Source organism: Stomoxys calcitrans, chromosome 2 (assembly GCF_963082655.1).
Source record: "Stomoxys calcitrans chromosome 2, idStoCalc2.1, whole genome shotgun sequence".
Classification (NCBI taxonomy): domain Eukaryota; kingdom Metazoa; phylum Arthropoda; class Insecta; order Diptera; family Muscidae; genus Stomoxys; species Stomoxys calcitrans.
Window position 1 is genome coordinate 100,465,418 of NC_081553.1, and position 26,361 is coordinate 100,491,778.

Genomic DNA, 26,361 nt, shown 5'->3' on the forward strand with positions numbered 1-26,361 from the left:
CAGCCATGTATCATATAGTCATAATGGGTCTAATGAGGATTTTGAGGGGTTGCGTGACCCCCTATACCTTGATCTGATTTTGTATGCCAGATTCGAAATCTACTCCCGAATACCTACCTTTCATTTGAGCCCATATTGAAATGAACGTCCAATATATCTGTTTAGGGGAGTTTTGTGGTTGGGGCGGCCCGATGGACCCAAATTTTAATACCATATTCGTATTCTATACTCCAATACCTTTCATTTGATACCTTTTTTGTCCCGATCGATCCACTTTTGATTTTGGGTTGTGTTTTTGGAATAAGAGGAAGAGTCCGTCCCCCTTCCGATATCGAAAAATTATGCAGCGTTTTTCGGTTTATGCGGAACAAACAAACCCATATATCCGTGATTGGCTAATGTGCCCATTTTGGGCGTTTTTGTGGGTTGAGTGACCACCTATACTTCGACATGAATTTGTATGCCAGATTCGTTATCAACTCCCGCATACTTTTCATTTGATACCCATATTGTCCTTATCGGTCCACTTTTGGTTTTGGGTGGTGTTTTTGGGGTAACGGTGAAGGGTCAGCCCCCTTGCTTTATCAATAAATTATAAAGCCTATTCCTTCTTCCTGACCATATTCGCACAAACAAACTGGATTGTTACAGTAATGGCAATAGGCCCTTGTTTTGTGCTGCCATCCGTACTCAGAACGGCATAGGCGATATGACGGTCTGTTCGTTCTAGACGCAAACGACGGTGCAGCTCCCTCGGCCGGTCTTGATAATATCTAAAAAGGACAAAATTATGTAGTTATTATGCTTTTGAGCATTATAATTATTTTTTCTTACCTTTATATCAAATGCTTCCATTGCGTTCCGCATCCTTGGATATGCGGTTGTTCAGCGCTCTTTCCTCTATGTTTGGTATAGGAATGACCGTCGTCTGTCACTTTTTTTGTTGGCTTCATCACGAAGTATGAAATAAATGCAGCTAATGCAGCAAATGCAGCATTGTCCACCATATTATAAAACATGGCCAATGGCCAGCGGTATGTAGGTGCTTGCATTATATGCGCCAAGCATGGTCTTTTTCGATTCATTACCTGATTACCATATAAACTGATTTCCTGATTATACTTCTTAACCTCTAGAGTGCGCAATTCTTATCCGATTTGGCATTTTGTACAACGGTTTCCGCCATTACCTTCAACAAACGTGTCAAATATGATCTGAATCTGTCTTTAGCCAGGCACATCTCTTATATAAACCGATCTACCGATTTTACTTCTTGAGCCCCTAAAGGAGGCTACCTTGGTGCATGTCTGTATATGATGCCGAATGCCTGGGTTCAAATCCCGGTGAGAACATGATAACAATTTTCAGCGGTGGTTATACCCTTACTAATGCTGGCTACATTTGTGAGGTGTCCTGGCATGTTAAAACTTCTCGACCAAGTGGTGGCGCTATGCGGCACGCCGTTCGGACTTGGCATTAATAAGGAGGCCTCTTAACATTGAGCTTAAACCTTAAACGAACTGCACCCATTGGGAGGTATGAAATAAGGCCCCAATGTAATAAAGCCCCAAACGAAAAATTAAATAAGACCCCAAACTTTTATACATGAAACAAAAACAACGATAATTCGGGCTTTATTTCTTTTTATGAGGCTTTATTTCATTTTAAAAATTAGGGCTTAATGTCGTATGAAATAAGATCCCGAATTTGGAAATGACATTAAGCCCCAATCTTATTTTTAGGGCTGTATTTTATTTTACCAGCATTTAAAAGAAAACGGAGAGCAGCTCATTTCCAAAGACTTCCCGAACATTAGTCAATCGTCAACTTATTGGGGCACTATTTAATTTTGAAACTGGGAAAAATCTCCCAAGTTTTCGGGCCTTATTTCGTTTTAGTTCAGGATGTTTTTTTTTCATTTCGTTAAGGCCTTATTTCATTTTTACAGTTTTTGGGTTTTTATTGCATTTCCCGTTTGGTGCTTTATTGCATTGAGGCCTTATTTCATACCGCCCACTCATTGATACGAGAGAAGTATCCCCTGTTCCTAAATGGAATGGCCATGGGAAATTAGTAAAGTACTTAGTAGGGCAAAGAGCACGACAAATGCGATCCACGATGAAGGGTATCTAAGATTCGGCCCGGCCAAACTTAGTACCCTTTTACTTGTTTTTACTTTATATGTCCCCCAAACACATGCAAAAAATATTTTGCACCAAACAATATTTGAAGCATCCACAGCCAATTTACTACAAAATGACGTCTTTAAAATCATCTTTGCCTGGCATGGGTATTTTGGGGATTTTTTTGAGAAAATTCTGTTAGAATTCTGTCTGCAAAATTTTTAATTTGAATTTTTGTTTTCAGAAAAAAGGCTCTGGAGTTCTGTAGAGGCCTGAATTGGAGAACTGGATTATACTCTCGACGGTGAGTTTTGCTTCTAGTATTATGCTTTAGTTTCGTTTTTCTGTCCTTATTTGCTGTCTTTTATCGATCTGTGGTGTATGTTTATTTATTTTGCGAATAACACAATGGACCTAAGGTCTCCGAGTGAAGCGGCTAGTAACCGAGGTTGCTAGTCCCTCCGATATAGCTTAACCTAAATATGTAAAAGTAAATATTAGAAATTAAGTATAAATAGCTATGGAAATGAAAAGAAAAAGATTAGACACTCTAAGATCTTATGGCGATTTGTGGAGAATTTCGTGGTAATTGGATCCGAATCCGAACGGCGTGCCGCACAGTGCGACATCTCTTTATGGGAGAAGTATTTCACAAATATCGCCAGCACTAGAAGGGTATAACCACAGCTGACAATTTTGTTGATATTTTCCCCAGGCGTTCAGGGTTACAGGCGAACATACTAACCTATGCGCTACGGTACACAACTTACTGTCCGTAAAGATATAAAATCTCGACGTCCTCAGGTTAATACCGTACGACCTTATGAATTCTGTGATTGCCCGGATTATCGCCAGCAAGCGAAAATCTGGGTTAGAATGCAAGGTCTTACGGTGTATAGGGTACAAGTCAAGATAAGAGAGACAAAGCTTGGGTGAAAAATCTTACCTAATATGCTCAGTGAAATCGATTCATATGGGACCTAAATTCGTCAATAGACCACGCGAAGCATATCTTTTCTTGGTATGAATTCAAAAGACAAAACTTAAAACCGTATGTTTTGCGTTTATTCCTGTTTTTTTTTATAAAAATATTCAATAAATTAACAACAGATTACAAAATTTACAGAATAAAAATCTTTGGACCGTTTTTGTTGATTTGGTTTTGTATTATGGGGTTTATGGGGTATGTGGAACAATAGTTTTTGTAAAATTTTACAGACTATATTAAAAAAAATCATTATATATTTTTATACATATATATGGGTGTATGTATGTATGTTTGCATGTAAATGTGGTAAGAGATACATAAATAATAAATATTTCGAAACACTGAGTTGACTTGACTAGACTATACATAACTCTCTTTGTGACGTTTCACATACTGCTCACTCTGTGATTTGTTCAGACGCTCGGTGTTTGCTTGCAAACGCGCCATTTCATTGGGTGCCCCTCTAAAAATGGCATGTGGTGAGGACTGGGACTTCATGACATTATCACCCAAGGGTCCTGGTCTGCCATATGGGGGTTTACTCTCGTCTCCAGCTGCCAATTGCTGAGGTACAGCAATAATATCGGCAAATAGACTTTGTCTACAAAGTGCACTGAGGGCACTGCCCCCAACTGCACCGCCCATGGCTGTTGCCACTGCTCTTTTGGGCTCTTTGGGCTTTTTACCCTTCACCCTTCGCAATTTGGAGGCTAAGGTGGCAAAACCCAGTTTGCTGGATATTTTGCCGGAACGCGTCACTTGTCGCGGCAATGAGTCATAAATGCCTCCAAAATCTTGATCGGTGCCAGTATCCGATTGAGTGGGTGGTGATTCAGCGCGTATGGTGTCGGCACTAAGACTCTTCTGTACATCCGAGTCCAAGTGATCCAAATGCATACCTCTCATGGAACTCTCATCGGCGGTGGTCGAACTCAAACTCAAATCGCTTTGGCGATTTTCAAACCATTTCTCTGTTTTGGGAACGCTTTCTCTTAGTTTCACCACCGCTTTGGGACAAGGCTTGGAACGCAGGAATTCTTCTTTGGCCTTTTGCAAACGCAGCGCTCTTTGCGTTAGTGGGGTCAAAGGTCGATTATATTGTTCAAATACTGGGGTAGTGGGTTCGGATACATTGGGTGGTGGGAAGTCGAATTTGATGTGCTGTGTAGTGGGCGTTAGGGATTTGCGCTCCAATTTGCGCGCTATGCGTGGCATGGTATTGTCAAATTTGTCCGGAGACAAGAATGCTGATTCACTGACTTGAGAACTCGATTGGGTTTTGGCAATTCTGCTTGATTCGATTTTCTTAAAAGTGGCGCCTTTGTTTACAAAGCTGTGAGGTACGAATGGCTTTTCGGGATGTTTCTTAAAGAGATGATCCTTTTTCTTGGCGGTTCCCAAAAGGGATTGTATTCGAGATATGTTCGAAAGCCGGGAGGTGCTTTCTGCGCTGCAAGCGATTTTCCGAAAACTATCCGAAGCCAGTGGGGCACGTGGCTCTTTGGAACTCCACTTTTTATCGCCCTGTTTCAGGCTTTCCATGCTGTGCGATTTTCGCTTTGTATCTTCAGAGTCCATTTCTGCCCTCATATCTTCCAGACTTATGGACTTGTGCACCAGTAGAATACGAGGCTTTATATCATTTATAAGATTGTTTATTAAATTCTCCGAATCAGAGGCTTTGAGCGTATCTTCACGCTGCAGAGTTCCCCTTCGGGGATTTTGAGACATTTGAAACTCCTGAAATTTCCCGGAGTCTTCTTCAATACTTTTGTGGGGTGATTTACCATCAGTTTCTGTGGGCGAGTGAATGACTTCCTGCTCAATTACGGCTAGACCATCTATTGCTGAAGGCTTTTGAACGGTGGTGAATAATTTTCGCTTGGTCTTCACAAAAACACTGGGCAAGGAAGTCGAAGTAGCCAAAGGGAGGTTCATTGGGCGCGTCATTTTGGTTTCGGTATCCTTGAGAACACATTCGCCTACCTCTTCGGCAATTGTGGCAGAACTGGGATCCTCGTCAAAGGATCTTTGCTTCAGGCGATAATTTTTACGCTTCAAACGTCTTGGTGTCTCTAAGACATTCAAATTATCCTCATCACTGCTGTCGCTTTCCGTCTTGCTATTCTGCCTTGATCCCATTTTACGCAAACGCACCTTCTTTTTGGTACCACAGCCACCGCTGCTGCCACCATTACTATTACCATTCGCGCTAGTAGCAACAAAGCGTATTGTTGCTGTAGTTGTTGCTACTGCATCTGCAGTGGCATTGGCATTAGTAGGTGCAACGGGCTCCATTCCCTCTGTATCATTTTCAACCATGGATGTGCTTAATTCATCGGTGGCCTCCAATGTGGTGGACAAGTTATCGTTGCGATTATTGTCACTGGACTGTACAAAGGAGGAATTGAAACCTTCATCGGTGATTATATTGATATCGGGTACAATATCCTTGGAGTAACGCGGCATACCACCTTCTGCAATGCAAAGATCACAAGCTGTTAGACTTAATTCTATGTAGCTGGATGACAAACTTACGTATATTTTGCTTTAAAATATCCAAAGTCTCGTGCAATCCTTCGAACTCCTCGTTATATTCGGTATTACGTTCCTCCATGACTTCCTGACAGCAGGCCTCGTCCAGAGGGCTTTTCTCACACTGCAATCAAAGAAAATTCTAAATTTAGGGTTTCAAACAGAATGTCGAAATTAGTACACCCCCATTCTATGGGGAGGGTTAAATCTCTCATGACTTTATGAAGGTGCAACTGATAAAACATATTGTCTCTGAGGAAATACTCCAAGCACTGCACTTGAGATTTCGCTCAAGTAGCAGAAGGCGAGAGGAAAAACAAAAACGGTAGGCATGCTTTAAGGGCTCGTTGCAGCTTTTTCATCACAATTATGAATGATTTTTTTTTTTTTAATTTTCAATTAAAAAATTAATTGAATCAATCATTTAATTGAATCGACAAATGTTCGAATTACCAATTATCCCTTCTTTTATAATATCTGCAATATAGCCTTCGATTGATTTTATTTAAGCATCTTATAACATATTGTTCCCCACGATATAACTAGAAGCAGATTTCAAAGGTCCATACGACCCACATTTAGGTAAATTTATAGCAATCCCATGGCAGTCTATTCTACGAACCCGATTTAAAAAATAAGTTTCAAAATATTTTAATAGTTTTTGTTATTTGGATCAATCATAAAATCAAAAAAAAAATATTTTTCTATTATTTTTTAAATGAATCAATTCAAAAATTAATTGAAAATTTAAACATCTTAAATCATTTTATTTTAATATTTTTTTATATTTTTTTAATGTTTTTTAAGTGATTTATTTTTCAATGACTTCTTCCAAAACGGCGATTGATATTATCTTTTTCGTGATTGAAGCAGATTTTTATTTTTTCGGTGTACCTTAACGCTAAAGAATTTGAATATGACAGAAGTCGAATTCCTGAATAAAGTCCCAAATCTGTATTTGGGCACTCTTAAAGCTCCCTGTGTCTCAAAATGGGAAGAGTGATACTGTTACCGGGAGGCCTACGTGGCGCAGAGGTTAGCATGTCCGCCTAAGACAGCGAACGCCTGGGTTCAAATCCAGGCGTATACCTCAGCAACATTTTCAGAGGTAGTGATCCCCTTACTAATGCTAATGCGCTATGCGACACGCCGTTCAGATTCGGCATAAAAAAGAAGGCCACTTGTCATTGAGCTAAAACTTTAATCGGACTGCACTTTTTAATATGAGATAACTATCCCCTGTTCCGTAATGAAATGTTCATGGGATATTTAGAAGTAGTAGTTGACACCGCTATTAAAGCTAGGAAAAGTTTCTTAAAAGAATGAGGAATCTGTCAAGATTGGCTACGAGTAATGGGAAGACGCAGCTAGGGCTCTCCACTGAAATTCCAGACTGCCCAGTCTTTGGACGGGCAATCTGTAGTTGTCGAATGAGGCGAAATAACTAGGCCTAGTCCTTGTTTTGAAACGGTACTGAAAGAGAAATATGAACGAAAAATGCCGGAAGGCGCTATGCGCCTGTGGTTAGGTTAGGTTGAAAAGAGAGTCCGGATATTTATCATCCACTATGGACATACACCTAAGCCAGCGATCGGCTTTTTGTGCGATCCAAATATTTTCAAGTGACCTCGAAAAATAAAATAATGTTAGGAATTCTGTGCTTCTATTAAAATCCCTAATTGTTTTTCATACCTCGCCCCTAAGTTGGTTCATATCTAGTATTGTGTTCCCACCTAAGTACCAGTGTTATGTTAGCCGCGAAAGCCGGGCAAGGACATAGAAAATGTGCCAACGTCTCATCATCTTCCCCACATGCCCTACACATGCTAAAACTTGGCGCATTTTACATAAGTGAGCTCGTAGTCCTATGTATCCTGTTATTGTTGTTGTTATACCACAAGCAATAGTGACCTCCTTCTTACTTCCTTTCAGTAATAAACTCAATCCATATAATCCCCATTTCGCCGTTCCACAGTCTAACATGGGCATTTGCATCCCACGCCCTTAACATGGACTGCGCCGACCCGAAAGACTTCGGATTAACCAAATTTATTGATGCCAGTCCTCTGGCCTTCACTTCCAATTCGTCGTCTCTTTCATTTCCCCTTACTTCGCTATGGCCCGGCACTCAAACAAGGCAGATCGTGGCATCTTCAGATAAGGCGTTAATCTCCTTCTTATACTCCAAGTATGTTCGTAAACTTACCGTCCTGGTTGTTATAGCCCTGATGGCCAGTTTACTGTCCGCAAAGATGTTCACAATGCAGGCCATCGTAGCGCAGAGTTTAGGGTGTCCGCCTATGACGCTGAACCCCTGGATTCGAGTCCTGGCAATAACATCTGAAAAAATGTTCAGCGGTGGTTATCCCCTCCTAATGCTGGCGACATTTGTGAGGTACTCTACCATTTGGTATAACAGCCATGTAATAACTTCTCCACAAGGAGTATCGCACCGAGGCACGCCCTTCCGACTCGGGTATAAAAAGGAGGTCCCTTAAGCTCTATGTCTAAACTTGAGTCGGACGGCTCTCATTACTATGTGAGAAGTTTGCCCCTGTTCCTCAATGTAATGTTCATGCGCAAATTTCCATTTGCAACTTGGTACATGGACAAATAAACATTTGACCTGCCATTGGAGAGATTAACCGAATTTCTAACTTACCGAGCTGGAATCTTCCTCCAAGGTATATCAGGCAGCGACCTTAACGTTCTACTTGCAACCTCCGCATACAGATAGGGCTTGCAGAATATACACCACTATCGTGTGGTCAATTCCATGCCATCATGGACGCCCCCACCCGTTAGAGAAAGAATATCTGGATGCTTAGAAAAGTGATGCGACAACACCTTACCGATCTGCTTACAATTTCCTCATACAGGAAGTGCTTGCTGTGAGCAATTTCATTTCATCATACCAACCGTATATATACCTTAGTAGATGCCCCCATCCGTTGGTCTGGAGGTTTAGAATAGCGACTCGAAAACGCGTCACGATCTGCCAAAAACCTTCTTATAGTGGAAGTGCTTGCAGAATATTCACCACGATCCTGTAGCCAACTCCATTTCATATACCAACCGAATATAGTCCTTAGTGTACGCCCCCAACCATTGGAGGTGATGAGAAAGCCCTACCTAGAAAAATCATTTCCGACTCGGATTGTGTAGCAAACATAACCCTTATCGATCTAAATAAGACGATACCATCCCAGATATCTGCCGCTGCATGCACGGAATCTGACTGCAGAATAACTATGGACCGCATCAATTGAAGTTGCCTGATTGCTGGATCAAGATCTGGAGACTATAGCCGAGTCCCGGCTTGGGATAGCTGTGAGCACCACACAAGCTGCAACATTGAGGTTCGATCTGTGTGGTGTTCATTGCTGTTACGAGAAGCTTAACTGCGAGCTATCGGGCAGGTTGCGCAGCTATCGGACAGGTCCGCAGGTTGCGGATAGCAGAATGCTCCATACGGAGTAGCTGCAAGGGCCGTCGCGGACAATCAGCGGTATCGAGCGGAGGGTCTCAGTGAAAGGCCGGGCGGCACCAGCTCTTGCACAAATACTGAGTGCCTATGATGCTCGATATGACAAGGAGGGTTATTGGCGCCTTTAAATAACCAATGGCCATCTTATTCCCGCGGAACGAGCTTGCTCATCTACAGGAGCTTGACGAGGATCACCGCCTCTCAGAATAATCTCAAACTCTTACAAATACAACAAAATAAAGTTCAGATACTCACCAAAACTCTTAGACGACTTAATTCATTTTGCACATCCGAAATGGCATTCAAAACATTTGGTTTCATTAAATTCGACGAATAATAGGAATAACTGCTTCGTATCAAGGCCAAAGTACTTTCGCAAAAACGCAAAGCTGTGTTTTCAGCTATTTCGGGGGATTTCTTCTTCAACAACTTCAGGAGCTCTTCGGAATTTTTCAAAACATTCAAGAGTGGAGCCAAATTTGTGTGAGATTCAAAACTTTGTATTTTTCTTGTATTGCTGCAATGAAAATTATAAAAAATTAGAAACTACAAACATATCCAACGGGACAACATACCAAAAATCTTTACAAGCTTTTTCCTCATATTTATAAACGGGTGTTTGTTTCTTCACTATGGGATTGGCCATTACCAGCGGTGAGGCTGTCTCTACTATGTGATCCTCAACTTCAACCATAACTGCCTCGGGCTCATCGTATTTCTTGTAGTCGCTATCGATGGCCAAAGCATCGGTACTACTGACAACACCTTCCATTTCCTTCAGATCATTGACATCATTCAATGAGAGACTGGAAGCTTGCTGTGATATCACCGGCAAGGCAATGCTAGGCGATATGCTGTCCAATGATAGAGAGCGACTTAGCGTAGGAGAATTTTCATCTGTCAAAGAAAATTTAGATGTTTTTCGACTTTGTTATTTGTATAGGTATTGATGTGGACTTACGATTATGTGTCTCTTTGGAAATTCTTTTGACATCAATGGGACAGTAACCAGGGTGTAGGAGAGCAAAAGTTGATGATTCCGGTCCTATGCCACGGGCTTTTTCCCATTCATAAAGTTTACGTGTAAACTTGCGGGAAATACCCTCAAACTTCATAACGCCCGCAGATGTTTTCACTTCGATTTCTTTGGCCGGATGATCACTGACAATTGCCTTAAGCTTGGCCAATCTGAGAAAAAGAAGAATAAAAAAATATCAACAAATAAATCAAAGTTGAGCGTGGAAAACAATTTTTTTTTTGAAAAAAAAGAAAGAATGCCCAATTTTGACGTGCTCACATAAAACGACCTCAGTACATTTGCGAACATGATGTTTAATGTACGTGCCGTATGAGCCATCAAAACGGCTACCTATTCCAACCAATCGCAATGAAATTACCGATTTCGGTACCATTATTGGCCAATCGACTAACTTGTACCTCACCTTTCTGATTTCTCTTTATCATGGTGTTTGTGCTTATCCAAACGCTTATCTTTATCACTGCTGCCCCCACCACCGCCACGATCATCATCCGATTCGCCTTTTTTAGCAAGACCGCCTTGTTTATTACGCTTCATGGAATCGGTACAATTTGTGGCAGAACCTCCACGCTTAATTTTATTCCATTCTTCTGCAAAGTTACAAAAATACCTTCCCTTCAAAAATCTTTCCTTGACGTTTTATTCCACTGCCATTCTCACCCAATTTCTTCTGAAACTCCTCCGGCAAATCTTTTTGATCTGGCAGAGGTTTTAAGCCTTGACCTTCTAATTTCAATTGTCCAGTTTTCCAAAGATTCCAATCGATTTTAGCATCTTTGGGCACATTAGAACACGAAGCATTTGTCTCCTTCGGGGAGAGTGGCGAAACAGGTGCACCATGTATGCCACCTATAGAGGCCTGTTTCTTAACACGCCATTTCTGTAATTTCTTCTTGAAATCGGGTGTAAGATTTTCCTCTAAAAGCTTTGCTGAAAAATTGCTACCCATGCTGGTGGTAGTATGGCTGGGCGATAAAGGTTCCGGAGGTTTGGGTGCGGAAACTAAAGCCAAAGCTGAAATGAAAAGTAAAGCAATTAGAAAAAAAAGGAGAAAGCATAAGTCCTATTTTTAACGCCGTTTTGCATAAACTTTAAATGCGTAATATACCTTTTTTAGACTTTAATTTCTCCCATTCCTTGCGCTTGGACTCGAATTCTTCATCTAATTTGGCTCTTAACACTTGATAGCGACGATTTATCTCCTCCTGCTGTCGTTCAAAACTTTGGCGCGAAGTAAGATGGTTGGGTGAATTGGGTTCTGAAAAATCGCCACTAGACAATTCTTCACTCTCTGTAAGAGTATAAAGACATTATGAGACTAAGGGCGGGTTTCTGGTAGAAAAACTAAAGTTCATGTTATCTAACCGCAATCTTAATTTATCGTGGGTATAAATCTCCGGTTAACAAATTTGGGTTTCTCATACACTTTTAAGGTAAATTAAAAGATATGGCAACACTACGCACCAATCAGCAATTATGGTGTTAGCGTATTCAATAATGTTCGCAAACTTTGGCACCTGCGAGGTCTAAGAGTGAATGCAACACGTCTACCAGTGCCCCGTATGAACCTACATAAGAGTAGAAATTCGACTCCACATAGTTGGACATGTTCACCTCCTTGTTTAGGAGAGGAGTACTATATAGAACTCCGTCCGACATCCGGTTGAAAATTTAGCTTCATGCTTAGTTCAGCGCTATCTATGATTTGGGTCAGTACGTACTCACAATATATGCACAAAGAAAATATTATTCCTGCACGCCAGCAAGAAAGTGACAGAAACAAAAGAATATCAAATTACATCAACATGGGCACAAGTCAATGTCACGGCGACAGCGAGCTATGCTTGAAATACATTTCTGTTATTAATAAACACATTCCACAATTGTGGCCACAGAACTCCCTGTTGACATTGCTACATTTCTTATACACTTTTCGGGAGAATGCAAAGACATTGAGCCTACAATGTAATGGACTTTATAAATGCATTAAATGTATATTTTGTACAAAGAACTAGATGTAAGAAGTATGTGTATGTTTTATGTATAAAAGTATTGAAAATATTGATTTTGGGGAACCATCGACTGGCGCCGGCAGAGCCGATTATTTATTATAAATTCGATGGCTTTTCTCCAAGAAAAACATTCAATAGAGAACCAAGTTGAGCCTTACATCGGCTCCTTCAAACATCATTGAATTTTTACTAGAAGGCACATCTTACAGGTCCTAGTTTCAGCCATATGTGGCCTCACCATTGTCGGAAAAGACTACTATCATTTGGACTCCAAACCGTCCCGAAATGGTCACATGTAAACAGAGAAAAGTGGCCTAAGCCGACCAGCTTACGACAAACAAAACACTAAACAGGATACGGCAGCTTTCACAAGCCATACAATGGAAACCGGCACTGAACTTAAGGTTGATTTATTACGAGTTAGGTTTTCCAAACATGATATGTGAAAGTGAGGAGGCCGCCGTAGCGCAGAGGTTGGGATTACGCCTATGACGCTGAACGTCTGGGTTCAAATCCTGGTGAAAACATCGGAAATTTTTTTCAGCTGTGGTTATCCTAATGTTGGCCACATTTCTGAGGTACTTTGCCATGTAAAAACTTCTCCTCAAGGAGGCGTCGCACTGAGGCCCCTTTTCTATGAGCTTAAAATTGAATCGGACAGCACTCATTGATATGTGAGAAGTTTGCCCCTGTTCCTTAATGGAATGTACATAGGCAAACTGGCATTAGCATCTGTGAAAGTTTTAGTATACAGTGGAGAAACTCACAAACGAGGAACGACTAAAAATCGTTGAAATTTATTATTTATCAAAATTCGTCTGTGACAACAGCTCGATGGAAATCCACTGTTTTATCACAAAACTGTGTTCAACGATGAGGCTCAATTTCGGGATAAGAAAGCAAGCAAAACTGTCACATCTGCCACAAGCCCGATGCATCGCGAAAAAAATGATAGTTTGGTGTGGTTTAGGGCCTGATGGCATCAGCGATCCATTTTTCTTCAAAGACGAGAGTGGAAAAAACTTTTCCGTCTAAGAAATCGCAAAATACCTGGGTGTTTTGCTGGACAGGAAATTGATCTTCAAATCCAACATTTTGTAAACTGCAAGAAAGGCAACTCTTGCCCTGTACATCTGCAAGAGAGCCATTGTCAAAAGTTGGGGGTTTAGACCGCGTGTCATGCATTGGTTATATACTGTAGTTGTCAGACCTATAATGCTATATGGTGTTGTGGTCTAGTGGACGGCGCCTCAAAAGTCCACCTACTACTCAATGCTTAACCGGATCCAATGGATGGCTTGTTTGTGCATCTCAGCCGCACTGAGGACGACACCATCTGATGCACTGAATTTAATGCTACATCTTATGCCTCTGGACATTGTGGCTAGACAAATTGCTGAGACCACTACGGTGAGGTCCGGCTACGGACACTGTGTTATCCTTGAAACATTACATTATTGATAGTGTGCTCAGGATGTGGAAAGTTCATTGCAAGCTGTTGGCTGGTGACAGTTTACCGCCTAGTCACAGTAAGATCAACGTACCAATAACACGGCTGGAGAACAACAGAAAACCAGAAGCCGATGGGTTTGTAGCTGAACGATTTAAGACCGAAGTGTACCCGCTGATTGGTGACATTCATCAGCTCTTCCGCGAGATATATGCCAGAAGAACTCATACCCAATAATGGAAGCCTCACTATATGTTACTATGTTCCGTACACAAAAATAGTATGTGCTAACTACTGAGAAATAAGTCTCCTTCCTATATCATACCATATACATTCGAGCGTACTGTGAGAGATACACTTAAGTATTTCAAGCCATATCAATACTTGACGCTAGCTGACACACGACCCTCGAATAAAATATGAAAGAACTTATCCGCACCGTTTAATAATAAACGATGTATCAGACAAGGAAACAGCTTATCTTATAATCTTTTTAATATTCAGTTGGGGAAGATTATCGGAAATGGAAGTATGAAGTACTAGTACGAAGCACTGTTCGGAGTGTTTGAGAGAAAAATTATTCTTTAAATTTAGAAACCAATGTGCGTTTATGGAGAATATTGGCGTCATGTGAACCATAGAGACCACTGTATCGCAGAGTTTAGCAAGTCGCTTAAGACTCTGAACACTAAAAAAAATGTTCAGCGGTAGTTTTCCTCTAGGTTGGCTAGGTCATACCTACTTGAAAACGCAGAAGGGGAAGAACTAAAACCCGGAGACTTTTCCAAACTAGATGTCAGAAATTGGAAAGAAGCGCACAAGATTACGGTCGGAAATCTATTGTGAATTCGGATAGCGGAACAACAGTTATGTGATAGCAAACTATTGCTCGCAAATAACCCGATTTGACGACTTGAGCCTCAAGAAAACTAATTCACTGCACAACCGTTGGTTATTGGTATAAAAAATACGGTAAAGAAACATAAACTGGACCTTCAACAACTCACAACCCAATACAACTTTGAGGCTCCATGGCATGTTGAATTGCACATATACTCTCGGTAAAATAGATAGAATTAAAATTTTGGTGATTGTACTTGAGAAGTGCAAGACCGACATTCCATGGATTAACTACGATCCGCTTAACAGCCGAATATATGAACATCAGTCTAAAAGGATTCTATTAGCACCCAAAAAGTGCATAGGACGTTGCCTTTGCTCCAAATCTTAACCGAAATTCGTGAATTTTTCTAACATTCCACCAAAAGTTACTTACCGAACTCTGCAAAAAAATCTGAATGTCTGGAGGGACTGGAGGGCACCGAGGAATTAACCGGTGAGCTGACCTTTTTAAGAGCTCGATTCAATGACTGGGTCCCTTCTTGAGGACTGGCCTTTAGCAAATGCGTCGACATGTAATAGTTCTCAGAGTCGTTTAGATCCTACAGCGATATAACCATAAGAACAGACAAATAGAAATGCGGAAGATTAGAAGTATTACATACTTCTCTATACTTACCTGTCTTAGGTTCAAATCCAGTGGTCGTGGAGGATTCTTTCTCTTCGCTTGGGTCTTTATGACAGCCTCCACATCCTCGGGCACCACCTCAAAATCCGATACCAATTTGCTGCGTCTTATAGATTTACTTGACGAGGATTTTGGGGGCATGGTATATTTGGAATCATCCACATTCAAGGTGTCGGCTGATTTGGATTCTTGCACTGTGGACTGTGGCATGGATTTTTCGGTTTGAGTTTCCAATGTTTCACTCTTCGAAGAGTCTCGCCCTGGCACAAGGGAAAAAAATATAATTAACATTTGCAATAATTAGTGGGTATCCATGCGTTTATGTGTATGTAAAAAATAAAAAGCATAATAAATACTCATATTACTGAGGCCTCCGCCACCACCACTAACGCCGCAGCCACTGGTGTTATCAATATCGTCTATTGAACTGGCCGAGCTGATGGTACCAGGAGTACCGGTTTCACTTAGCAAATGACCGGACGATGAACTTAGGATGCTGTCGGCGGAACTGTTGCCGCACGGTGCGGAGGGTACGCGTAAATATCTGCAATGAAATCGATTCGAACAATCAATAAATAAAGGATTTTGGCGGATGCATGCCCATAAAAAATGCATGCATTCACTAACAAAGAACAAATATTGTGTTGTTGTTTTTAATCGACATCACCTCATCTGCTTTGGGTGCCCCATTAACTTTGTCTAAATAAATGATAAAGTATACAATTTAAATTTTGTATGAGATCAACGGAAGTTCGTTTGTTCTCTCGAATGATTGAAGAAGATTTTCGCGTTGGAGTGGTTAAGTTAAACTATTTAGAGTGGGAATCAGCAATGCACATTACCGGTACTTTATCAAAGCAAGTAAATATAGCAGTATATGTAAGAAATATCACGTTAGCAGAGAGACTCAACCCATTTTAGTATATCTAAATATGTACTTACAAACTATCACACTTCTGTAGGAAATTAAGTAACCTTAATAGTAACAAGTAAAAGCGTGATAAGTTCGGCCGGGCCGAATCTTGTATACGCACCATGGAGCGCATTTGTCAAGTTCTTTGAATGACTTGCCATGGCTGTTAGGAGTCATAGAAAAGCACCACCTCGAAAATTTCAGGCAAATCAAGTAATAATTGCGCCCTCCAGATGCTAAGATCTCCCTCAAATTGGGAGATCGGTTTATATGGCAGCTATTTCAGGTTATCAACCGATTTAGACCATATTTGGAACAGCTGGTGAAGGTCATACCAAAACGACTTATGCAAAATCTCAATCAAATTGGATAAGAATTGCGCCCTGTAGAAGCCCAAGAAATCTAATCAGGAGATCGTTTTATATGGCGGCTATATCAGGAAATAGACTGTTTTAGACCATACTTGACACAGTTGTTGGAAGTCGAAATAAAACACTTCATGTTAAATTTCGGCCAAATCGGATAGGAATTGCGTCCTCTAGGAGCATAAGGAGTCAAGATCCAAGATCGGTGTATATGGCAGATATATCAGGATATCAACCGATTTAGACCATACTTGGAACAGTTACTGAAGGTCATACCAAAACGACATATGCACAATCTCAACCAAATTGGTTAAAAATTGCGCCCTGTAGAGGCCCAAGAAGTCTAATCAGGAGATCGGTGAATATGGCGGCTATATCAGAAAATGGACTGATTTAGACCATACTTGACATAGTTGTTGGAAGTCAAAATAAAACACTTCATGCAAAATTTTAGCTAAATCGGATAAGAATTGCACGCTCTAGAGTTCAAGAAGTCAAGACTCAAGATTGGTGTACATGGCAGCTATGTTAGGTTATCAACCGGTTTAGACCATACTTGAAACATTTGCTGGACGTCATACCAAAACAGCATATGCAAAATTTCAACCATATTGAATAAGAATTGCGCCCTCTAGAAGCCCAAGAAGTCTAATCAGGAGATCGGTTTATATGGTGGCTATATCTGGTTATGGACTGATTTAGAACATACTACTCACAGTTGTTGAGAGTCATACCAAAACACTTCACGTAAAATGTCAGCCAAATCGGATATGAATTGCGCCCTCTAAAAGCTCTAAAAGTTAGGACCCAAGGTCGGTTTATATGGCAGCTTTATAAGGTTATCAACCGATTTAGACCATACTTGGCACAGTTGTTGGAAAACAGCACGTGCAAAATTTCAGCCAAATCGGATAAGAATTGCGCCCTCTAGAAGCTCTAATCGGGAGATCGGTTTATATGGTGCCTATGTCAGGTTATGGACTGACTTACAACATACTAGTCGCAGTTGTTGAGAGTTATACCAAAACACTTCACGTGAAATTTCAGCCAAATTGGATAAGAATTGCGCTCTCTAAAAATCGGTTAAATGGCTGCTATATTAAAACATGGACCGATTTGGCTCATTCACAATCCCAACCAACCTACACTAATAAGAAGTATTTGTGCAAAATTTCGAGCGGCTGGCTATACTCCTTCGAAAAGTTAGAGTGTTTTCGACAGACAGACGGACGGACATGGCTAGATCGACTTAAAATGTCATGACCTGCGATCTTGACTTCTTGAGCCTCTAGAGGGCGCAATTATTATCCGATTTGGGTGACATTTTAAACAGCGGCTTACCATGACCTTTAACATATTGTCTGAATCGGTGTCGAATTTGGTCTGAATCGGTCTATAGCCTGCTAAAGCTCCCCTATAAACTGATCTCCCGATTATTCTTCGTGACCCTATAGAGGGAGCTATTCGATTTGGCTGAAATTTTATTTAATGAATTCTACCTTGGGTCTCCAACAGCCAAAACAAGTATGGCCCCAATCGGTTCATAACTTGGTATAGATGAAAAAGCATAGCAATTCTTATCCATTATTCTTTGTTTGCCTAAAAAGAGATACCGGGAAAAGAACTCCACAAATGCGATCCATAGTGGAGAGTATATAAGTTTCGATCTGGCCGAACCTAGTACGCTTTTACTTGTTCACAACTTCACTATCACGACAAGAGTGCATTGATGAACTTCAATCTTTGCATGGCGATGAAGCACCATACTATAGCACTGTGAAAAACTGGTTTAATGAGTTCAGTCGTGGTCGGCGCTCGCTCAAAGTTGAATTCCGTGGCCCAAAAACGGCCGTTAAACCAGAGAACATGCCGTGCGTGAAGTTATAGCGCAAAATCGGCATGGCATATACCGTGAGATCGAGGCATCCTTAGGCATTTTTCCCACCAGCATACATCCGATACACCTTGCTGTAAATAAGGTTTGTTTTCGTTTGATTCCACACAATGGCTCAAAAAAAAGGCACGTCTGAACCTGTTGTATGGTCCGTATGTTGCACTTTTTCTCCATAGCAGTCCACCAAACTACTGAGGCGTAAGTAAGTAATGGTCTCAGTAGTTTGGTGGACTGCTATAGAGAAAAAAAAAACAAAATACGGACCATACAACAGGTGCAGAAAACATATTGTCTTGGCATGGGCAGAGCGATGAGGACCACGACCACAATAATATATTGTTAATAGTTAGATTCCACATGAAGCATTTTTGTCCACAGATCCCAGGCCTGACGTAATGCATCTTTTTGTGGGTAATTTTAATAAAATTTCTGTTGGTAGTATTGATACCTAGAAACTCCAGCACCATCACGACTAGGTCATAAAGGTGTGTTTCTGTGAACCTATCCCTGCTATAGGCGCACTGTTATGGAGAGAAAGGCGATCTACAGGAAGATTCGACCTAAGATATGTATCTACCAACCTTTCGGGAGTCCTTAGCCCAAAGAATTATAGAAAATAAGACTATTTACAGTTTTCTTTCTTTTGGAATGAAAAAAGACCTTTTATATCATCGCACCCATCAGAAATATACGACACTCCGATACAAACAGAGTAAATCTCTTTAAGCCAGGGAGCCAGCCTATAGAACACAGTTTGTTGTTCAACCGATCATACATGATCAGGTCTTGCAGATATGATGGCGTCGCAACGTTTGATCGCACGAAGGATAATTGACTCACGACACAATTTTCTCGATAAAACATGACAAACACATATCATTGACAACCCTTTCGGCACCACATTGTTCATTGAAGTGTTTCCCGGGAAGTCTTTATCCACTAGCAAATCAAGTTTTTCTTATTTGACATAGTTCTCTGAATATACTCTACGGCAAAAGGTGTGGAGAATAGGATCGGACTCGATAAATTCGAAGCCTGTAAAAGATACAGGCTTCGAATGTATCTTTTACGGAGCTTCCCCAACTTTTTATACCCTCCACCATAAGATGGGGGTATACTAATTTCGTCATTCTGTTTGTAACACCTCGAAATATGCGTCGAAGACCCCATAAAGTATATATATTCTTGATCGTCGTGACATTTTAAGTCGAACTAGCCAAGTCGTCCGTTTGTCTAAAGCACGCTAACTTTTGAAGGAGTAAAACTAGCCGCTTGAAATTTTGTACAAATACTTCTTATTAGTGTAGATCGGTTGAGATTTCAAATGGACCAAATCGGTCCATGTTTTGATATAGCTGCCATATAAACTGATATTGTGTATTGACTTCTTGAGCCTCTAGAGGGCGCAATTCTCGTCCGATTTGACTGAAATTTTGCACGTAGTGTTTCGATATCACTTCCAACAACTGTGCTAATTATGGTTCAAATCGGTTCATAACCTGGTATAGGTGCCATATAAACCGATCTTGGATCTTAACTTATTGAGCCGCTAGAGGGCGCAATTCTCATCCGATTTAAAATTTTGTACAACGGCTTCTCCCATGGCCTTCAACATACGTATGCAATATGGTCTGAATCGATCTACAGCTTGATACAGCTCCCATATAAACCGATCTCCCGATTTTGCTTCTTGAGCCCCGAATCGGACTATAACCTGTTTTCCATACAGATGGCCTAACTGCGATCAACATAGTATTTGCCACAAAAAGGAACTGAAAAGCTTTTGCGGATTTAAGAAAATTGAAATATATTGATTTATTAAACACTTACCTTGCTACTTCGGTATTGTTTGGCTGCAGTCCAATATGGGCGCCATCTTTGTGTGTCTCATACATAATTGGTACATTGGCCTTTTCCCATTTGAAGGCCGCCTTGACTTTAGTCCATTTGGAGACTTTCGACTTGCTATCACAATATGTGCTCTGACGACGCAGTAGATGAGGAATGCCAACGTGACTTTTGGAAGCCTCACGATCAGCTTTTAAACTTGGCATATCTTCGATTATGAAAGATTTGCTGCGCTCACGTTGTCTGCAATAAAAAAAAGCCAAAATATTAATGAAGATTTTCCTCTAAGCGGAAGTCTGAAAATATTCTTACAATTTGTAATCATGAGATTTGTAGCGTGCCAACAGCTCTGGGCTTAATATGGTTTCCAATAGAGCAATGGATTTTTCCATATCCTGAGGGTCGATTTCATTGTCAGTTAATGGAGTACCAGCCAAATCTTGAGATTTTTCTGTAGCTCCTTTAAGTGATTCTGCAGCCTATAAAGAAGGAAAACGACACATACAATTTCACAAATAACATGTTAGATTAAATGCTTAATAATGGCTAGTTCTATTTTCGGTTTTAGCTATATTTTTTCGCTACTCTATTGTTTAGATAAAAGATTTTGAAGCAAAAAAACTTTTTGAATTCTTTCAGCAGGACATTCCCTCATTACTTTTGATAAAAATTTCGCCCAATCTGGATATTCAACAAAAAGGTTTAGGGGGATACCAAAGCTCACTGTTTCAAATTTCATCAAAATCGGATGAAAATGCTCCTTTAATGGGCTCAATACTCTATATCGAGAGATCGGTCTATATGACAGCTATATCTAACGATGGTCCCATCTGGACGATGTTTGACACAAAGGTGTAGGTGTCTATCAAAACTCACTGTTTCAAATTTCATCAAAATCGGATGAAAAATGCTCCTTTTATGGGCTCAATACTCTATATCGAGAGATCGGTCTATATGGCAGCTATATCCAAATATGGTCCGATCTGGACTCTATTTGACGTGAATGGGTAGAGGTCTAGCAGAATACACTGTGCAAAATTGTATCAAATTCGGGTTCTTTTATGGCCCCACTACCCTATATCGGGAGATCGAGCTGTCTATCTATAGGGTAGCTATATCCAAATATAGTCCGATATGAACCACACTTCATAGAAATGGGTAGGGGTCTTCCAGCACTCACTGTGCCAAATTTCTTCGAAATCGGATGGAAAATGACCAATTCATTGCCTCAAGACTTTAAGTCTGGAAATCGGCGATAGGGGTATCAATTCGCAATAGGTCCTTAATAATTATGTTTTTCAAACTTACAAACGACATCCTTACAATAGGAGTGAATGGAAATTGCGAGTAGAAATCGAGAAAATATTATTATTAGGAATTTTGGTAAGAGATAAGAATTGACAAATTATGGTATTCAGGCTTTTCGACAGAAATTAATAACTTCGAAAATTTCATTTCAAAAAAATATTAATTTTAATCAAATGTAAATTCCACACTGATTTTCGACACGAGATGACTATGAGCACTACAGTAGGTGTGAATAGAAATTGCTAGTTGTACAATAAGTGAATTGAATGTTGATGACCATAGTAGAAGTCATTGGGTTATATTTCAGTCCATTCGGCTAAGAATTGTGCCTTGTAGGGGAACAATCGGGGATCGGTTTATGTGGGAGCTGTATGAGGCTATAGATCGACTAAGACCAAATTAGACACATATGTTGAAGGTCATTGGATAAGCCGTTACACAAAATTTCAACAACATCGGATAAGAATTGCACCCTCTAGAGGCCCAAGAAGTCCAGAACACTGTTGGTTTATATGGCAGCTGCATCAGGTTATGTGCCGATTTGACCCACATTTATTACAGTTGTTGGAAGTCATAACAAACTACTTCATGCTTAATTTCAGCCAAATCGAAAGAGAAATGCGTCATCTTGTGCCTCATGAAATCAATATCCAAGAACGGTATATATGGCAGCTACAAAATGTTATGAAACGATTTCAACAAAACTTAGCACAGTTGTTGGAAATGGTATCAAACACACTTCATGCAAAATTTCAGCCAAATCGGATAAGAATTGCGCCCTCTATTGGCTCAAGAAGTCAAGACCCAAGATCGGTTTATATGGCAGCTATATCAGGTTATAGACCGATTTAAACCATACTTAACACGGTTGTTGAAAGTGATACCAAAACACTACGTGCAAAATTTAGCCAAATCGGATAAGAATTGCACCCTCTAGTTGCTCAACAATTTAAGACCCAAGATCGGTTTATATGGCAGCTATATCAGGTTATGATCCCATTTGAACCATACTTAGCACAGTTGATGGAAGTGATGCCAAAAAAATTCATGCAAAATTTCGGATAAGAATTGCGCCCTCTAGATTTACAATCCCAACCGACCTACACTATTAAGATATATTTGTGCAAAATTTCAAGTGCCTAGCTTTACTCCTTTGGAAGTTAGCGTGTTTACGACAGATGAATGAACATGGCTAGATTGACTTAAAATATCATGACGGTCAAAAATATATATACTTTATAAGGTAGGCGCATATTTCGAGGTGTTACCCCCCATCCTATGGTGGAGGGTATAAAAATATTGTTATTATGGATTTTGATAAGGGATATCAGTGGCGGTAAGTATGTCAATCTCGATAGGGATTTCCATTGCGATAGGAATGTCAATCGCCATAGGGATGTCAATCGCCATAGGGATGTCAATCGTGATAGTGATGCCAATCGTGATAGTGATGCCAATCGTGATAGTGATGCCAATTGTGATAGTGATGCCAATCGTGATAGTGATGCCAATCGCTATAGTAATATCAACCGCGATAGGTATTGAAAAATGTTTGTATTAAGGCTTTACGACAGAAATTAATAAGACTATGAGCACTACACGGGTTGAGCATCGATTTGTATAGTAGTCATCATCATCAGGAGAAGTTCAGTTGGATGCTACCGGGCGCGTCCACAGGTTGCAGATTGCTTAGTATACGAAGTAGCTGCAATTGGCAAAATTCAAAAAATTAAAGTCTAATATTTGGTACCGTATATGCAAATCGGTCCATGTTTTGATATAGCTGCCTTGAGCATCTAGAGGGCGCAATTCTTATCCGATTTGGCCGAAATTTTGCATGAATCACTTCCATCAACTGTGTTAAGTATGGTTTTAATCGGTCTATAATCTGATATAGCTCCCATATAAACCGACCTCCCGATTTGACTTCTTTAGTCCTTACAGTCCGCATTTTTATCCGATTTGACTGAAATGGTGCATTTAGTGTTCTGTTATAACTTTCAACAAATGTACTAAGTCCAAATCGGTCTTAAACCTGGTTTAGCTCTCATATAAACTTTCTTGAGTCCTTACAAGCCGAAATTTTTGTCCGATTTGGTTGAAATTTTGCATGCGATGTTCTGTTACGACTTCCAACAACTGTGCCAAATACGGTCCAAATTAGTATATAATCTGATATAGCTCCTATGTAAACCGGTCTCAACTAAATTTATTTTGTATACATTTTTAGCAGAATTCATGGTGGTGGGTTTCCATAATTCGGCCCGGTCGAACATAGCACGTTTTTACTTGTTGTGGATACTTTGGCCTATAACAGCCAAATCATTGTGATTTTCGATACAATACTGGGACAAACAAATTATAAATGGCAGCTATATCAAAATATAGTCAGATTTGGACCATATTCGGTTCGGATATCGGCGGGCATGGTACAATTCACCGTTCCAAATTTCAGCGATATCGTATAATTAATGCGGCAATTATGGGCTCAAGACTAAAAATTGGCAAAATGGTCTATATGACAGCTAAATCGAAATAAGGTCTGGTTGGGACCGTAGTCGGTTCGGACATCGGTGGGCATAGTACAACTTTTGGATGTGGATTTTATGCATTTTTGGCCGCTCCTTCCATACAAGTCCTACCACTGTGGGCCGGGCAGCACCGGCTCTTACTTAAATACTGAGTGCCTCGATATGACAGGGCGAGTTATTGCCGCCTTTAAGTAGCCGATGTCCATACCGTTCCCTCGGCGATCGGACCGGAACGAGCTTGCTCACATAAGTATCTTTTGGATTTGTGAAAGTGCAAATCGCTACCTCCACATACCGAGTATCGCTACCTCCACATGCCAATGTGGCTACAACAACAACAATTGATCTTTGTCTTTGACGAATTTTTAGGTTAGAATTCAATATTTTTTGGATCCGAATCCCTTTTATATCCCATACTTCTATACTTACTTTTTTCTCCAAAAGCTTTATATAGCGCAAACACTCTTTACGCTCTCGCATTTCTCTTTCCTTGGTAATGTATTGCTCCCACATCGAGTATAGATGATTCAATTGCTCTATGGCACCATAGGCAGCCAATGCGGCTGTTACCGCCCCGTTTAGGCGAAACTGCAAGGGTTCCATAAATTCACAACATTCTTTGCGAACTTTATCACAATATGTACACTTGTGTTGCTTATCATCTTGGCCGGTATTTGAAGAGTCTTCACCGGGGTTCTGGTGCAAATTGCGGCAATCGCTGGCAATTTTCTTCTGTAATGTCTGCTGATATTCCTCTTGCCGTTCGGCATAGCGCAATAGGCCATGCAACTCTGACGGTAGATCCTTCTCCGTTGGTGGATATATGAAAAAGTTATCACTTTGACTGCTACATCGGGGATCGGGTGGAGGTGTTGGCAGCGAATCGCGCGGAATGATAGTTGAGGTACGTCGCGAAGATGGACGTGATGTGGGCGTGGTCGCCGTCGAAGTTGGAGTGCTAAGTTGAGATTTGTCAATTTGTAATTTTTCCATTGTGTGATTATAGTCTAACGACGAGATATATGCACGTTTTGATGTTGATTAAAACATTTGAACTGTGAAAAAAAAAAAAAAAACAAAAATGTTACAATTATTTACATAAATCTGAAGCAAAATAATACTAGGCTGTGAAGCAACAGTTTTTATTAAGTATACATATTAGGGTTTTTAGAAAATTATTAACGAAAATAAATCTTGGGGTTTCTTTCCCCATATTCTAATATCTGATTTTCAAAAAATTACATCTGGGTTTCTGCAGCATAATATTAAATATTATGCAACCAGCAGACACGGCTCTTCTAATTACAGAGGAGCTAACTCTGTTCTTGACAGAACAAATGCCGACAGCATTAGAGATTGCTTATGTAGTTTGTGGATTAAGAGTCTCTGGATGTAAGTTGCTTCATGGATATGGATTAAAGATAATATTAATGTAATCTTAGCTGAATAGATAAGAGGTACTACATGTCCCCATTTTATTTATGTCTACAAAAATGAATTTAAAGCAATCAACATAAAAAGACATTTAGTTCGTTCGCGCCGAACTTAAGATATCCACCCATCACGGATATACATGTATATGAGTGTCCGATTTTTATCAAAATTCATAGCGTTCGTCTTTGAGCTAAACAAGTGATATGTGGAAAATTTTGTGATTATTGGGTTACAAATGGGATCTCCACCTGATTAAAAAAAAGAAACAAGTAAAAGCGGGCTAAGTTCGGCTGGGCCGAATCTTAAATACCCTCCACCATGGATCGCATTTTTCAAATTCTTTAAATGACTTTTTTTCAAATATATATGAGCTATATCAAGTTATTAACCAATATGGACCGTACTTGTCGTGGCTGTTAGTAGTCATAGAAAAAAACCACCTCCAAAATTTCAGGTAAATCGTGTAATAATTGCGCTCTCCAGATGCTCACAAGGTCAAATTGGAAGATCGGTTTACATGGCAGCTATATCCGGTTATTAACCGACTTAGACCATACTTTGAACAGTTGTTGAAACGACATATGCAAAATTTCAACAAAACTGGATAAGAATCGTGCCCTCTAGAAGCTCAAGAAGTCTAATCGGGAGATCGGCTTATATGGCAGCTATATTAGGTTATGAACCATACTTGGCACAATAGTTGGAAGTGACACCAATCGTATCGTATAAGAATTGCGGCCTCTAAAGCTCAAGAAGTCTAATCGGGAGATCGGTTTATACGGCAGCTATATCAGGTTATGAACTGATTTAAACCATAATTGGTACAGTTGTTGGATACCAAACCACCACTTACAAAATTTCAGCCAAATCGGATGAGAATTGTGCCCTCTAGAAGTCAAGACCCAA

The 26,361-nt window shown here is 40.2% G+C and overlaps 1 protein-coding gene across 3 annotated transcripts in view; it reads right to left on the minus strand.

Annotated features, from left to right (window-relative positions):
* Positions 1–3,166: 3,166 nt before the first annotated feature.
* The window catches only part of LOC106093733 (uncharacterized), a 42,649-nt gene continuing 19,454 nt past the window's right edge, over positions 3,167–26,361 (minus strand). For 2 of the 3 annotated variants that reach the window (XM_013260878.2, XM_013260870.2), the window contains exons 2-15: positions 24,451–25,076; positions 20,495–20,661; positions 20,165–20,425; positions 15,519–15,706; positions 15,154–15,422; positions 14,911–15,076; positions 11,281–11,463; positions 10,833–11,186; positions 10,576–10,762; positions 10,095–10,321; positions 9,709–10,030; positions 9,389–9,650; positions 5,650–5,770; positions 3,167–5,588 (exon numbers count right to left, since the gene is read on the minus strand). In XM_013260878.2, coding sequence (XP_013116332.2) covers positions 3,472–5,588; positions 5,650–5,770; positions 9,389–9,650; positions 9,709–10,030; positions 10,095–10,321; positions 10,576–10,762; positions 10,833–11,186; positions 11,281–11,463; positions 14,911–15,076; positions 15,154–15,422; positions 15,519–15,706; positions 20,165–20,425; positions 20,495–20,661; positions 24,451–25,014 — 5,388 coding nt within the window. In that variant the 5' untranslated portion in view covers positions 25,015–25,076 and the 3' untranslated portion in view covers positions 3,167–3,471. The remainder of the gene's footprint in view (positions 5,589–5,649; positions 5,771–9,388; positions 9,651–9,708; positions 10,031–10,094; positions 10,322–10,575; positions 10,763–10,832; positions 11,187–11,280; positions 11,464–14,910; positions 15,077–15,153; positions 15,423–15,518; positions 15,707–20,164; positions 20,426–20,494; positions 20,662–24,450; positions 25,077–26,361) is intronic. The other variant, XM_013260886.2, reaches the window with a different exon arrangement.